The sequence below is a fragment of the Ctenopharyngodon idella genome, chromosome 10, assembly GCF_019924925.1.
Source record: "Ctenopharyngodon idella isolate HZGC_01 chromosome 10, HZGC01, whole genome shotgun sequence".
NCBI classification, from domain to species: Eukaryota; Metazoa; Chordata; class Actinopteri; order Cypriniformes; family Xenocyprididae; genus Ctenopharyngodon; species Ctenopharyngodon idella.
Window position 1 is genome coordinate 31,963,968 of NC_067229.1, and position 16,551 is coordinate 31,980,518.

Sequence of the window (16,551 nt, forward strand, 5' to 3'; positions counted from 1 at the left end):
AACATTCTTTAAAAATCTTACAGAAGAGAATTAAACAGTTACAGTCAAACACAAATTTATTCAGACACCTTGAACATTTCATTCATTAATGCAGCTTATTCACTAAAATATGACAAGATCTCAGAGTTAAACTGTGTCAGAAAAAAATAATCTTAATTATGTCAGATAACACTTAAGCAAAACAAGGTCAGGTCAAAGTGTCTGAATAATTTTTGGTTCCAAATTTTTATCAATTTTACTGGTAGTTCACTGTATGAAGAATTTTTGGGTATAATATGTCACAGTTTACTTTATTTAGCTATCCTTACTTACATAAATTAACTATAGTGTCCGGCACCCACTAGTAAAAATATACCAAAAATATCAAAAACGTCTGAATAATTTTTGGTTTGACTGTATGTCAAAAAAGATAATGACCTCTTGACCTCACAAAAAATATTGTAGGTATGGAGGAAGCAGCATTTAATCATATTGATTCATTAATTCATCTTCTTGTTAAACATTATAAGTTGATGTTGTACTGTTTCCCTCTGCAGGTCCTGTTGCTTGTGACAAGAGATTAGCAGGCCTCCTCCTCCTCCAAGCCTCCTCCCTGCTGCTGTTCAGTTCTGGGGAAAGGATGTGCCCCTATAGCTGTCGCTGCGAGGGAAAAATTGTCCATTGTGAGTCAGCTGGCTTCCAGGATGTCCCAGAAAATATTTCAATTAGTTGCCAAGGTCTATCCCTACGCTACAATGACCTGCACACAATGCTCCCCTACCAGTTTGCCCATCTTAACCAGCTACTGTGGCTGTATCTGGACCACAATCAAATCACATTTGTGGATAGTCGTGCTTTTCAGGGTGTGCGGCGATTGAAGGAGTTGATCTTAAGCTCCAATAGGATTTCACAGCTCCATAATGTAACTTTTCATGGAGTACCTAACCTTCGCAGTCTCGATCTCTCCTACAACAAGTTGCAGGAGCTGCAGCCAGGCCAGTTTTATGGTCTTCGAAAACTGCAGAATCTGCACTTGCGCTCCAACGGACTTACGACAATCCCTGTTCGGGCCTTTCTGGAGTGCAGAAGCTTGGAGTTTCTAGACTTGGGCTATAATCGGCTTCGGGTTCTAACTCGCACGGCATTCCTGGGTTTATCTCGGCTTATGGAACTCCACTTGGAGCATAACCAGTTTTCACGAATCAACTTCTTTCTCTTTCCTCGCCTTGCTAACCTTCGTGCCCTGTACCTGCAGTGGAATCGTATTCGAGCTGTCAACCAAGGCCTTCCGTGGAGCTGGTACACCTTACAGAAGCTTGATATCTCTGGCAATGAGATACAGGTACTAGATCCTGTAGTATTTCAATGCCTTCCCAATCTTCAGGTTCTCAACTTAGAGTCTAACAAACTGGCCAATGTGTCTCAGGAAGTTGTGGCTGCCTGGATCTCCCTAACAACCATTAGCCTTGCAGGCAACATGTGGGATTGTGGGCCAGGCATTTGCCCTCTTGTTGTCTGGCTCAAGAATTTCAGAGGCACCAAGGACACTAGTATAATCTGCAGCAGTCCCAAGCACCTTCAAGGGGAAAAGGTCATGGAGGCTTCAAGGAGCTTCATTGACTGTGATGACTATGAAATTACTGCTCAGTCACCTTTGTATCTGCAGACCTTTGATCCGAATTTTGACCTTACCCCTGAACCAACTGATTCGACAATGGCTCCTACAACACCGCCTCCACCCCTGCCTTCACCTGCCTCTGAGGCGCCCGTTCCTCCTCCACACCCTAGACCAGCTCAACGGCCCACCTTTCCCAGCCATGCAAATATAGATCCCAGAGACTCCCGTCAATGGACTCCCTCATCTTCCGACAGCTTATCAGTGACACCAGCTCCTGAGCAAGACAATGTGTCTTTTCACAAAGTGGTAATGGGTGGCGTGGCACTGTTCCTCTCAGTGTCCCTTGTCCTGTCGGTAATTTATGTCTCCTGGAAACGTTATCCCGGTGCCACCCGGCTATTGCAGCAGAGTTCAGTGGGCCGAAAGCGAAGGAAAAAGAGTCAGGAGCCAGAGCAGAACCTGAGCTCCCAGCTTCAGGAATATTACATGAGCTACAACCCCGCAGCCACGCCAGAAGCTTTGGAGGTGCTGGGAAATGGGACAGGTACCTGCACCTGCACCATATCCGGCTCCCGGGAATGTGAGGTATGACATGTGAAAGCAGCCTAAAATCAAATCAAATCAAAACAAATGAACGACTCAGGAAATAGAGGTAATTTCTTCATTGTGCATGCTGGAAATATTCACCAGAGCAAGGGTAAGCACCTTTGACTCCTTAGGTCCTTCAAAATGACTAATGATAAAAGGGATCGACTCATTTAGTCTGCTTTCCTTGACTCCACATTTTAAATTGATAGATAAATCTAGGGATGCACCTATATGGACATTTTTGGTTGATACAATAATTATTTGTGTTTTGAAGCTGATAACCAGTATATTGGCTTATGTTAGGTAACAATTGACATTTTGTGTGATTGATTGCAACACTCAACTTAAAATTCCAGATCTCTACATGCTTATATTGACATCAAGCATATTAAAAATATCTGCATTTTTTACTTATCAGACCGATAATTATAGCATTAAAAAGTCATGTTTACCATTTGATACCAATATGACCGCAGATATTTTGTGCATTCCTAATGTTGCTGTACAAGGTAAACCATAAACCAGGAGTCAATGGTTCCTTTACCAAAAAGCACTGCCCTGCCCCACACATCTACATCTTGATTTTGGCCTCATAAGTTATTTCACTTGTGAAAAGCTTATTCATTTTGTTTTACCTAATGATGATTATGATTATTATGCTTTGTGTTTGGAACACTGATATTCACTTGAGATGTAAAATGGTTTCTGAAAACCTCAGAAAAACAGTCAAAACCATGCCTGTTGCATTGGGAATATGAGTTTGCATCATTTAGCTTCTGCGAGTACAGAAGAAATAACTTATAAATAATAAATAAAAAAAGACATCTGTCGATAATTAAAATTGCAGTGCAGGCTAATGATATATTGACTGTCACAACCCATTAGAGCAGGCAAAATGCCTCCTTCTTCACTCTCTAATGTCATGTTTAAAAGCATCTATCTCTTTATCTGTAAAAATCCATAAGTGGTTTTTATGCAGCTCTTTTGGAAAATTTTAAAGGCTGCATTTTAATTTTGTATATATTTCATGTGCCAAACAATGACCGTGGAGACATGAATGTGATATTTTAATCATACTGGCATGACATCGTTGCAGCCAGGGAAATAGTATAAAGTTTTCGCCAGTGTTTATAACAGTCTTAAGTGTGAAGTGAAGATGCTGTTTTTAACAGTCATGCAAAATCCCATGATGCGGCTCTGCTTCAGTTCAGCCAGGAATAGTCAGTAAAAACCTGTAAAATCATGATTTTTGTCTTCCCTTCTTTGATGTTCTGTGTCTGTGTCTCACCGCAAAGAGATAAATCTTATCAATAGATTTTCACTGGGAATGTTTATTTTAAAGGTTTATTTGGACTTAAAGGAGAAACTGTATATGGCAAAAAACCCAAATACTCAACTGGAAGTAATCTACTTGTTTAAATCAGCTAATGGTGGTAACCAAACATCACTGAATAAGAAAAGCTATTAGACTCTGTAAATGTTTAGTTTGAGCAATGAAATCACTGAGTTGAATTAATGAGGCAATGAACATAGAGAATAGGACAAACAATGAGACGTGCTAATACCAGACAATACAAGTTTCCATTTAACTGATGCTTCAGATTTTCTGTTCCATTTTTAGTGTGTTATTTTAAAGATTATGTATAAACCACCACCTTGATGAGTGGGTGGTTAAATGACAGATTCATTTGCACCTTGTCAATGCACTTGGTGTTACCCATGCAGATACTTCTTGTGTTGGATTGTGAGAAAGTAAGATTACACTTTATTGAATCCACAAAGGAAATTCAGGTATTACAGCAGACTTCTTTATAAACATATTCAGATGAGAGAAAGTTGCACACCTTGATAACAGCAGGGAACTCCATTGGACCTGATAATATGGATGATTTTCATGATTTCTGAGAGCCTGGACAGCATTACCTTCAGCCACCACCTGCAGGGGATTGAGGTTTGTTCGTGGACTGAAGTACCTTTCTTGATTAAGCTAGAGCCTTGTGGCACCTCCTGCCTAGGTGCCCTTTCTTATATAGGCAGTGTGTATTAGCTGCCCACTCTAGTTTATTGACCAAGGGGCCTATACCACCCCAATGTCTTCGCCATTGATGGTGATTGAATGGAGTTCTTTTCCTACCAAAGTCTCCTCACCATTCCTTAGTCTAAGATTTTGAAGCAATAGACCACTATGGAGCTATTTACATCAGATGCAAACTTTTGCCCACTGGCAAAAAGTTTATTTTCTTTGTAGAATGTTTTTTTTTTTTTTTTTTTCTAGTCCAGCAATGAAATGTGTGTACCATTAAGATGTCCGGAGCTGCTGCAGATACATATACCAGAGCAAAGCCTGCGATTGGAAAGTTTCTTGTATATTCACATTCACATTGAATTTTGTTATATGTGATACATACAGTTCCATCAATATTTTTGTCTCTGATCTGTAGGTGACATATTTCTACATCTACACTTTTAACATTCTTCACCTTTGAGTTTATATCACTGTGAAATACAAACTCTCAACTTTATGCATGCCTGCAATAAATAATTATTTTTGCAATACAAATTACTCTTTTTTTAAATTTAACTACTCTTAATTACTTAGGGCCATATTTACTAAACCAGGCAAATTGGCATGAGGCAGCAATCCCATAAAAACACAAATGGGAGTGGAAAGTTCTGTGAGCGATCAATTGACAATGTGCAAATTAAAGAATACAGACGTATAGTCAGTTAATTTCCATTATGACCAACACAATCTACCAAGAGCAGCTAAAATAACGTGGTTTGGCAAACAGTATGTTCAGATGATGTTTTTCTTTGGTATTTGGCAAATGAACACGAGTGAGAAAATTCTCTCCTTTAATTCTCTCCTTTAATTCTGCCACGTGCTCTCTGTTCTCTGTGGTGCCTCCTCCTACAGCAACTATCACAGCTATGTCAAGTGCAAAAAGGGTTAAGACATGCTTAAATAATGGCACAAATACCAGTAAATTGACTACTGCAAACTTTAGTAAATCAGGTTGCGTGATTTATTTAAATACTCTCCTCCAATAAATTGAAACTCCTATAAATGCATATGCAATAAGGTCAGCCACATTTGTGTCTATTGTTAATTTTTCACAGCATGTCTTTAGTAAATCCTGATAGTAGTTTTTTTAATGCCAAAAGAGGGTCTGCACTGGTGCAAGCTGTTAGTAAATCAGCCCTTAAAGGGTTAGTTCACCCAAAAATGAAATTTCTGTCATTAAGTACTCACCCTCATGTCGTTCCAAACCCGTAAGACTTTCGTTCATCTTCGGAACGCAAATTAAGATATTTTGATGAAATCCAAGAGGTCTTTTTATCCCCCATAGAAAGCAACGCAAGTACCACATTCAAGGTCCAGAAAGGTAGTAAATACATTGTTAAAATAGTCAACATGACTAAGTTGCTTTCTATGGGGGATAAAAAAAAATAATCAAAAATATCTTAATTTGTGTTCTGAAGATGAATGAAGGTCTTACGGGTTTTTGAATGACATGAGGGTGAGTAATTAATGACAGAAATTTCATTTTTGGGTGAACTAACCCTTTAATGTCTATACCAGATTTTTTTTTGGTGCTTACCTTCAGTTATTAAATTCCAAAAACAAAATACTTGAGTTAAAGTTTGTCTCATTTTGTTAATTTGGTGTTGAATTTGAGTTGGTAAGTTTGAGCTTTGTTCAGTCTGCCACTTATTTGTTTTGCTCACCCTTAAAAAAAAGTTCATTTTATCAAGTATACTTAAGTAAAGTTTGAGTATATTTTTAAAGTCTCCCTGTAGTCAATCATTTTATCCCTTAAAACTCTTCTTTGATCACCAAAATGACATATTTAAACTTTTTTTTTTTTTTTTTCCCGTGGAAAAAAAAAATTAACAAAATAATAGAAAATAGCTTTTAACTTGATTTTCACCACAGGGGGACTTTAAGTATACTTTATGTAGTAAGTATACTAATATAAATGTACTAGTAGTATACTTGTAAGTGTACTATTCACTAAATTGGCCCACTTTTTACTGTATAAAAGTATACTTTAGGTGTAACAATAGTAAACTTTGAGTACACAACTAGTTTACATGTATTTTTTTTTTTTTTGTACTGAAACTATACCACATAATATAATGTGGCCACATATAATCCCACTGAAGTATACTCTCAGTAAACTACTAGTTTAGTAGATTTATACTGCAAGTATATTTTCTTTAAGGGAACCTAACATCCTACTAATAGTTTACTATATACTAGGGCTGCAAATCATAATTGTCGATTATTCCCTTGAAATTGTAATTGCGATTATTAATTACGATTATCACAATTTATATTGAATGATGTTATGAATAGCTTTATACCATTGTTTGAAGCAATAATCATGTTTTGCTTGGCCTGCTCAAAGTCGCACTGGATTTTCTCTTTAGCGTAAGGTTGAGAGGTCTGTCTATCACTCTTTTCCATGTTTGTAGAGTTAGTTTGTGGAGTAAATATATAGGCTGTGGCGTTGTCACGATACTGGAACTTCTAACTTCAATACGATACCTTGAAAAGTACCGATATTCGATACCATTTTCGATACCACGGGCTGAACAATGAAAAAAAAAATGTATATACTGTCATATAGATATTTTTAATATTATTTATTTTCTTTCTTTTTTTTCCGTCTATTAAAAGTCTAGGCAATCAAAAATTTCTTCTGAAGAGATCACTTTATATGATAAAGCTTTTTAGCTTTTTTCATATATAAATGTTGATCAGTTACCATTACATATTTATATAGTTATTTGCTAACTCAATGTATTTGATTTTACAATGGGGTAATTTTGTTGCAATATCTTACACACAGCACAAGGAAGCTTGATTTCAAATGGTAAACTGAATTTAAAAAAGGACAAGTAAACAGTAATAAAATAAGAACAAATGAACAAATTACTAACAATAGCACAAATAAATACAATAGAATAAAGATAGAAAATAAATAGACTGCTTTCTTTTTTTTCAGTTAGGTCTAACAGTAGTAATCAGGTAAGAAACTGAATAAAGAAACAAAGTAATGAAATGTAAAATAACATTGGATAATCTTCATTGTAAAAATAAAATACAGATTAATCAATTAAAGTTACAGAAGTTAATCAGTCAAGAGCAGTAAGTGATTTTCTCTTTGTCTTTTGTTGTTTTATTAACATTAACAACATAGTGAGCGGCACGTTTATTCGGCTACTGTCCCTTTAAGACATGACGAACGCACGGACACATTCTTCCTGAACTGTTTTACATTAATACTCACCAAGATGGGCATTGTGACATTGTGTATTTGACCATTAATAAGTCGTGAAAGAGAGCTTATTTTGGCACTTGTATGTCAAATGCGGCTTTATTATGCGTCTGCACTTCGTGTGAGCGCAAAATCTGCGGGAATGAACAGAATTATACGCAGTCCCGCGCCGAAATTCAGACCCGGTCACACCAACACTATTAAACCGGAGAGCATGAGACGATTGTATGAGAGGAGGCGCGTGCGTCTCAACTCGCTGTCAGAGAGGAGAGCAAGAACGCGCAGCTGGTATCGGTGTATCGATACTGCAGGAAGGAGTATTGGTGTCGTTTCAGATATTTCAGTGACGATACATATTGAAATATCGATATTTTTGACAACACTAGGCTGTGTACACCGCTTTTTAAAAATGGTGGGTGCTGGCGTTTCGCATGCGTTCGATCAGCGTACACCTACCTCACTGGTAGCTCTGTGCTTTTGTGCTGGGTTACACCTTTTATACTCTGAAGTAGTCCTGATTCGCCTCTCGCAACGTAACATGCTCTAAACACACCTCTTAAACACGCAGAATAATGTAAGTGGATATTTTTCCTTGTAATCGTGCCTTTGAACGATTACGAAATCGTGGCATCCGTAATCGTAATTGCGATTAGAAATTCAATTAATTATGTAGCCCTGCTATATACAGTATCTCACAGAAGTGAGTACACCCCTCACATTTTTGTAAATATTTTATTATACTTTTCATGTGACAACACTGAAGAAATGACACTTTGCTACAATGTAAAGTATTGAGTGTACAGCTTGTATAACAGTGTAAATTTGCTGTCCCCTCAAAATAACTCAACACACAGCCATTAATGTCTAAACTGCTGGCCACAAAAGTGAGTACACCCCTAAGTGAAAATGTCCAAATTGGGCCCAAAGTGTCAATATTTTGTCTGGCCACCATTATTTTCCAGCGCTGCCTTAACCCTCTTGGGCATGGAGTTCACCAGAGCTTCACAGGTTGCCACTGGAGTCATCTTCCACTCCTCCATGACGACATCACGGAGCTTGTGGATGTTAGAGACCTTGTGCTCCTCCACCTTCTGTTTGAGGATGCCCCACAGATGCTCAATAGGGTTTAGGTCTGGAGACATTCTTTAGCAAGGCAGTGGTTGTCTTGGAGGTGTGTTTGGGGTGTTTGTCGGCCCAGTCTCCGAAGGGAGGGGATCATGCTCTGCTTCAGTATGTCACAGTACATGTTGGCATTCATGGTTCCCTCAATGAACTGTAGCTCCCCAGTGCCGGCAGCACTCATGCAGCCCCAGACCATGACACTCCCATCACCATGCTTGACTGTAGGCAAGACACACTCATCTTTGTACTCCTCACCTGGTTGCCGCCACACACGCTTCACACCATCTGAACCAAATAAGTTTATCTTGGTCTCATCAGACCACAGGACATGGTTCCAGTAATCCATGTCCTTAGTCTGCTTGTGCATCATCTTTAGAAGAGGCTTCCTTCTGGGACGACAGCCATGCAGATCAATTTGATGCAGTGTGCAGCGTATGGTCTGAGCACTGACAGGCTGACCCCCCACCCCTTCAACCTCTGCAGCAATGCTGGCAGCACTCATACGTCTATTTCCCAAACACAACCTCTGGATATGACGCTGAGCACGTGCAACCATGGCGAGGCCTGTTCTGAGTGGAACCTGTCCTGTTAAACCACTGTATGGTCTTGGCCACCGTGCTGCAGCTCAGTTTCAGGGTCTTGGCAATCTTCTTATAGCCTACACCATCTTTATGTAGAGCAACAATTCTTTTTTTCAGATCCTCAGAGAGCTCTTTGCCAGAGGTGCCATGTTGAACTTCCAGTGACCAGTATAAGAGAGTGAGAGCAATAACACCAAATTTAACACACCTGCTCCCCATTCACACCTGAGACCTTGTAACACTAACGAGTCACATGACACCGGGGAGAGAAAATGGCTAATTGGGCCCAATTTGGACATTTTCACTTAGGGGTGTACTCACTTTTGTGGCCAGCGGTTTAGACATTAATGGCTGTGTGTTGAGTTATTTTGAGGGGACAGCAAATTTACACTGTTATACAAGCTGTACACTCAATACTTTACATTGTAGCAAAGTGTCATTTCTTGTCACATGAAAGATATAATAAAATATTTACAAAAATGTGAGGGGTGTACTCACTTCTGTGAGATACTGTATTTGTACTTTAAGTATATTACTATGTTCCTATTTAGGTATTAATTTTACACCTTTAACTGTACATTTAGTAGATTTGAAGTAAATATGTACACTTCCACTGGACTACACAAAAATTTACATACTCAGAATTAGGAACATATTAGTTTTCTTTATAAATCAATATTTTCAAACAAATCTATTGTATTGGATGCCAAAACTTGTAAGTTTATAAGACAGTATGTAAAACTATGTGGGGGGAAAAAGTAGGTTTAATAGGCTAATCAATCAAAAGAATAAACAAGCCAAGATATACTTATACTTAAAAAAATATAATTAATTATTCTATCTTGATCAAAAGACTGAGTACAAGTATAGTTTAAGTGTAATTTTAAGTATATTTCTGAGAAGTACATGAAAAGAAAGTATACTTTCTAATTTTTAGTTTAAAATAAGTATAATAATAGTACACTTGAATAAACTTCTTTTTTTGTAAGGGCAGCTGTGAAGACCAGTTGGCAGTGATGCATTTGGTGTGAAAGGGCCTTACTTTTAGTCTAAATGTAGTCCAGGTATCATCTTAAGTTCGGTGTGTTCAAGCTAAAAACATCTAATTTGGACTCATTAAGCACATTGTAACCTCAATGAGAGTAGTAAAACTTTTAAGGAATGAGCCTAGAATATATCCTTATTCTTGTGATTAAAGTTCCTTTGAAACATTAAAAAAGAACACAATAAATGTGTGGTAGAAAACATACTTTAAATATAACAGTATCACTTTACCTTTCAGTTGTCTCAGTAGAAACATTTTGTTTTTTGTTACTACACTGGTTTCTGCCGATGTTTAATAATACAAAAGCAGGCGTCCATTCTGCTTATGCAAGCACAGTGCTGCTGTGCCGAATTCAGAGCTTTTCATTTCAGCCCATGCACAGTAGAGGCCGTCCCTGTGGTTGCTGGTAAGATGCACTGATCATGAGCAGTAACCATGCATCACAGTGTGCTGTAGCTTTTGGTCTGTAATGGAATCTGCAGTGGCGAGGAGGAAGGGGAGAAGGAATGAAAGCCCAGGCAGCTCTTTGGACTTGAATAAGCTTATTCATCTGCTCCTTTCCCACAGAATGCATTAGTACAATTCAGATATGTTTGGTCTAAACTAGCAGTATGTGAAAATAAAATCACAGTGTGCCTGGGGAGCATGCTTCAAATATCTCCGGAATATATGGTGCACATTAGGGTCCTAATTAGACTGGACTGATTATATTACAGTATATGTGACCATTTTGAGATTATACCCATATCTGTCTGCTTTTCCACGTGACAATATTGTTTTTCAAATATTTTTGTAATATAAAATATAAAGTGTTATTGTACCTCCAGTTTGCTGTCAAGAATTATATATTTATACATATATTGTCATTATATCAGCATAGTACCTCGACTGACCAATCAGAATCAAGCATTCCAGAGTAACTTGTAATATGTAAAAAAAAAAAAGCGGACAATTGTTAATAAATGTTATACATCAAAAGTGCTTTAGGTAGGCACCATTTGCTGAAAATTCTCAGTGCTTTAGCTGCCTTTACTAGAGTTTTAGGCAGTGTATTGAACCCACTGTGCTTCAATATCTATTGTGTGCTTAAATTCAGTCCTTGGCAGGCTGTCAGCCCAATAATATGCAAGGACAGAGGCATATTTTTCTCACTCAAACTCATGGAGTACTTAATAGATTCTGCCAGACTTTATCACATGAACAAAAGATGCAGCTAAGTCAGTACAAATGAACATGAACACCTTACAGATACATGGCCCTGATGTGATAAATAGACATTTCTGATAAACAGAAAGTTCTGAATGTTTTTAACCCTTGAAGACCCACGGCAGCAAAATTGCAAATCTTGTTTAAAAGCAATTACATAATATTTGTTGTTGTTGTTGTTTGCTATACATAACATTAGCTGTTACTCTGAATTGTATCCCAGCAACAGTTTTGAAATAATTAAATATTGAATAGTATTAAAGTTGCACAACAAGGTCACTGCATACTGAGGGACACCATTTATATCACTTCTGGAACAAATTTGTTTATTTGACCTGTAATATTTATATTTATTTATTTATTGAAAATGTATGACCACCCACCCACCAAGATGAACTGTCTTAGTGGTCAATATGTTTTCTCAGTTCACAGAATGGAGCCTGAACAGAGCGTTTTAAATGATTTTTGGCATAGCCCTATGAAAATTTAAATAAAGTCTGAGGACTGAACTCTTACTGGACCTCCTTGGCCAGAGCGACTGCATTGCAGCCTTCTAAGAATGCATTTTCAGGTACTTTACCAGGCAATTGATGATATCTAGGAATATCCAGGAACTTCATAAAGTGGCACTCTGAGATAAATTTCAGCCAAATTTTAAACTTAAATGAACAACTTTGCAATTTTGTGACGTTTTTCTCTTTCTAAGGAAGACACCCAGCAGATGTGAAAGCACTTCAAAAAAATGAAACCAAAAATGAAATTCTGTCATAATTTACTCACCCTTATGTTCCAAACCTTGTTTCTTCTGTTGAACACAAAAGAAGATATTTTGAAGAATGTTGGTAACCACACAGTTGACGGTAGCCATTGACTTCCATAGTATTTTTTTCTTCCTTCGATGGCTAAGTCAATGGCTATCGTCAACTGCTTGGTTACCAACATTCTTCATTTTTGGGTGAACTAACCCCTTAAGTTTACTCTAATGTGCTGAAATAAACATTTATTATTTTATACCAAATATGTATTTTCAAATCAAAATAATCTGGACTCTAAAATTGCTATAAACTCAAAGCCATATGTCTAACCAAGCTGTGTTCCGAATTTGAAGTTGAAATCACAAAAATTGAACCTACTAAAAGGTTTTAAAGTACAGTTTCAATGGTAATGCAGTGTCCAATTTATAAATGGATTTTACAGGATGAATTTTGAGTATTATGATAACTACTTTGTGATAGGGAAAAATGGCAATAAAAAAAAAAAAAGTATCAAGTGTCTACGATAATAAATAAAGAATCATCAATACCAGTGTTTGGGTCTGTGGAGATTACTGATAGATTGAATGACATTACATTTTCTGCAGCATCCTTCCCTAGAATTCTTGGAGACCATAGCAATGTAGTATGACATCATATGAGTCAGTTGCAGCACATGCTCATTGACTCTCATTACCTCATAAGATTAAAATGGCCATTAATGGCCATACTTAGTGCCTCTAGATGTCAAAGAGGGCCTCATTATGAATGTTAGGGAATTTATGATTCACATTCATTATATTTTTAAAAGCTGTTCTTTTAAGACCAGCTTTCCTTCACACCTCCTCAAATTACCCATTAATGTATTAATCAATCTTCTGTGGAGATTAATAGTCGACTGGACTTTTAAGCCACTTGAGACAGTAAAAGCAAGTGAAGAAAGAGTAAAAATAGTAAGTTCAATGGTAACGAGAAGTAGAACATGTCTTTCAAACTTCTGCATGTTTCTCCTTTTAACCCTTCAAAAAACTAGGCCATGAGGTAAGTCAGGTGAAAGAAATGAATTATGTAGGATGAATTAAACATATTAAGTCAAAAATAAAGACTTTTCTCTTTCTAGTGAACCAAGCGTGAACGTCTTAACTCAAATCATCTTGTTTGTATGTTGTAAATGACTCTAGGCTTGCCCCACATGGACATTTTATTGTAGGTCTTGCGTTTTATTAAAAGCCCCAGCTGGAACCATGTATAGTCCTCAGGCAAAGACAACAAGGAAAGCCTTTTTTTTTCCTTCTCGGTAGAGATTTAAAATAAATGTGAGACAGTTGCGATTTTATAGAGAGAGGAAGATACTGCAGTGGCAGAATAAACAAAAAAATGAGTAAATTGACAAGCTGCTTTCACCTTGAGCATGTTGAAATATTTAAACTCTTTCAATATGGCATTATAATTTTCATTTGATGACTACACAGATGGAGGATGCACACTTTAACCCTATCATGCCGAACTAATGTGCATTTCAGCTTTAGTGTTTAACCCATGCAAATCTTTCTTATTAAATACAGGAAAAATATATATTAAAATAATTATTTTTATCTTTTGTTGTGCATCTCCTAGCAAATTTCATTTGCACTCAAAAATGATTTTTTGATGCTGTTTAAACAATTTCTTTTGATTTAACCATTGTATCAGGTTTCTGATTCAAATGTGATTGCTTCATGTTAAATTGACTTGAAACGGTTAATATTTGGCTTAATTTGAAGTTTTCATTCTGAAATAACATGTTTCCATCAAGTAACTCAATCAAACAGGACTTTCACTTCCCATCATGCTTTGCAAAAGGGCTGAATTGAGAGAGTAAATGTTGAAATAAAGTGTTACTTTATGCCATTTTTAGCAAAATGAGAAAATGGAGGGACCTGTTAATGTTTAATGTTGTATTATGTTGGTATTTAAAAGTTTCTGTTATGTTAAGCGTTGACAAAGACTATAGAATAACACAAGACGCGTCACTCGTATTGTTTTGAATGGGAGAAAGTGCAACACGCAATATGGCGGATTAAGTCCCGCCTTCTAATTAAGAGCCAATCGCCAATTGGTAAAGTCATCGCGTCACCTCAGCTGCCGTTAGAAGCTCCGGTTCCTATAGAAACAGTCAAACACACCTCCGAAGTGATACACAAGAGATGCACACTTAGGACTGCGCATGCACATTAACTTGATCCAGCCTAAAAAAAAAAAGTTGGTCATGATTCAAGCATTTAGAAACAAAGTTTATGGGACAGTTGATGTCAGATTTCACTTGTGATTTCAAATATGAAATTTAATTGAAAGCTTGGCAAACAGCTTTGGAGAATTTGATGTTTTCCCATTCAAAGAGATAGGAGCTGCACTTGGATGCCTGAGAGGCATTTCAAAGATGGCTGCCGAGTGAAATGACTTGTCTTAAAGGGACTTTGGCGTTAATTGTGGGATTTTCTGAATAAGTCATTTTAAATGAAAACCAATTATTTAAGTTATTAAAATGATTAATTCAAGTAAAATGAACACCATTGATTCTAGTTAGCTGTACATGGTTGATTCTGTTTGGTTTTACTTGTTTCAGTCACTTGGAACCACTGTCCATGATTGAATCATGTTCAGCCAAAGAGCTATTTTTTTGAGTGGATGGGTCAATGAAATCTTCAGTTATTGAGCCTCCATCTATTCCATAGTTCATATTCCTCTTTTATTTATTTTGTTCAGAGAAGATGTTGAGTAAAAGATGAAAGTGAAATACTATCATATTTAATCAAGTACAATGTAACAACATAATTTAAAGGCATGATTTAATAGCTAATTACTAATTTTAAACTAAACAAAAATAATAAATTGGCTTTTATAAAAAATTTATAGTTAATTCTTTTTTATTATATTATTAGTCATATTTTTAGAGGTACCTTTCAGCAACTCCTTTTGCAAACCTTTGAATTATTGAAGGCTGATGAGCAGTGCACAGAAAAGATATATATATATATATATATTTCTTTTTTTCTTTTTTTTGCCTGTGGGCGCACAAATGCATGTTTCACATATGGAGGCTGCAGTCCACTGAAGTGACACAATCCACATTCTCTCTCTCTCTCTCTCTCTTTCTCTACCTCTTTTTCAAATTGTGCCACAAGGGACAGAAGTACTTTAATGAAATAGGTTTTTTTGCGGATCTTCTCACACTGAATATGATTTGAACACAGTTGAAATGACTAATGGGAAATAATCCGCAGTCTTTCCGTGGCTCTATGACATTCGTCTTTTGGGGTTTATTACTATAGATATGTGCATTTGTGTGAGCTGCTCTGCTGTGTTGTAGTTTAATTGGATTTTTGGCTGGTTTTTGTGTTTGTCCGAAGGGTCAACATTTGAAAAGTCATATTATGATCTCAAGTCTACATTTACGAATTTTAGGCTTTTATACATGCAGCTACATCATTGCTCTTGATTAGACCTCCAATCATTCTAATCAAGATAATTTTCTCAGAAAGTATTTTCAGATGTGCTCTAATATCATTTCATGAAAGACATTTATTCAATTGTCATATAGTCATAAATTGCTCAGAGAAATAATATAATATTCTCCCCTATATTTTAACACACTAAAACACAGGATGTTATGGCAACAATGTGTGCAGAAAAAGAGAGCACTCTAATCTTGAAGGCAGGGCAATTAGGCTTTTGAAAATCCAGTATCACTACAAAATAAGATCTTTCCATCGTGTAACTGACCGAGAAATAGCATTTGATGGAAATCATAAGACATACTGCGACCTATTAGCATCACTATTGTTAGTGGAAGAAAGTATGTATAGTTATCATCATAACTCTCTCTACTGAATTTCAATATTGTATTTCTCAAGATTAGGAAACAAAGATTAGCGATATCTGTCTTGTGGTGAATAATGTGTCCGGATGCTCAGATGTGGCTCAGAAGTAATGAGCTCAATAATGCAAAAATAAATAAACCCAGCCCCGGGGTTTCAAACAGACCGCGCTGTCCTTGGATCAGAGAGAGTTGAGGGTGGAAATGTCCCGTGTGATGTGATTTGTCATAGATAGTGAATGAGCAAGGGCACCGGCATAGAGCACAGAACACTGAACTTTCTCTTATAAGACACACTAGGGCTGAGTGATCTACTGATGATATATTCACAGCCATTTTGTTGGTCATTCAGCAACAATGTGAATAAATATTGTGATGAGGTTAATTTGTTTTTTCTTTAGCCAATAAGTTTCCTAAGGAGAGTTTCATTAGATTGGTTTCATGATTCTTCCTGATTCAAACCTCAGTAGCCAAAATTGTGTTACATTTTCATGAATCAGAATCACTAATAAATCATTT

The 16,551-nt window shown here is 36.8% G+C and overlaps 1 protein-coding gene across 2 annotated transcripts in view; it reads left to right on the forward strand.

Annotated features, from left to right (window-relative positions):
• Positions 1 to 16,551, forward strand: part of lrrtm4l1 (leucine rich repeat transmembrane neuronal 4 like 1) — a 33,950-nt gene that overhangs the window by 11,878 nt on the left and 5,521 nt on the right. The window contains exon 2 of one of the 2 annotated variants that reach the window (XR_007932091.1): positions 537 to 2,249. Coding sequence is in view for 1 of the 2 variants with exons in the window: in XM_051908403.1 (XP_051764363.1) it covers positions 537 to 2,182 (1,646 nt within the window). In the remaining variant the exon portion in view is untranslated. The remainder of the gene's footprint in view (positions 1 to 536; positions 2,250 to 16,551) is intronic. The other variant, XM_051908403.1, reaches the window with a different exon arrangement.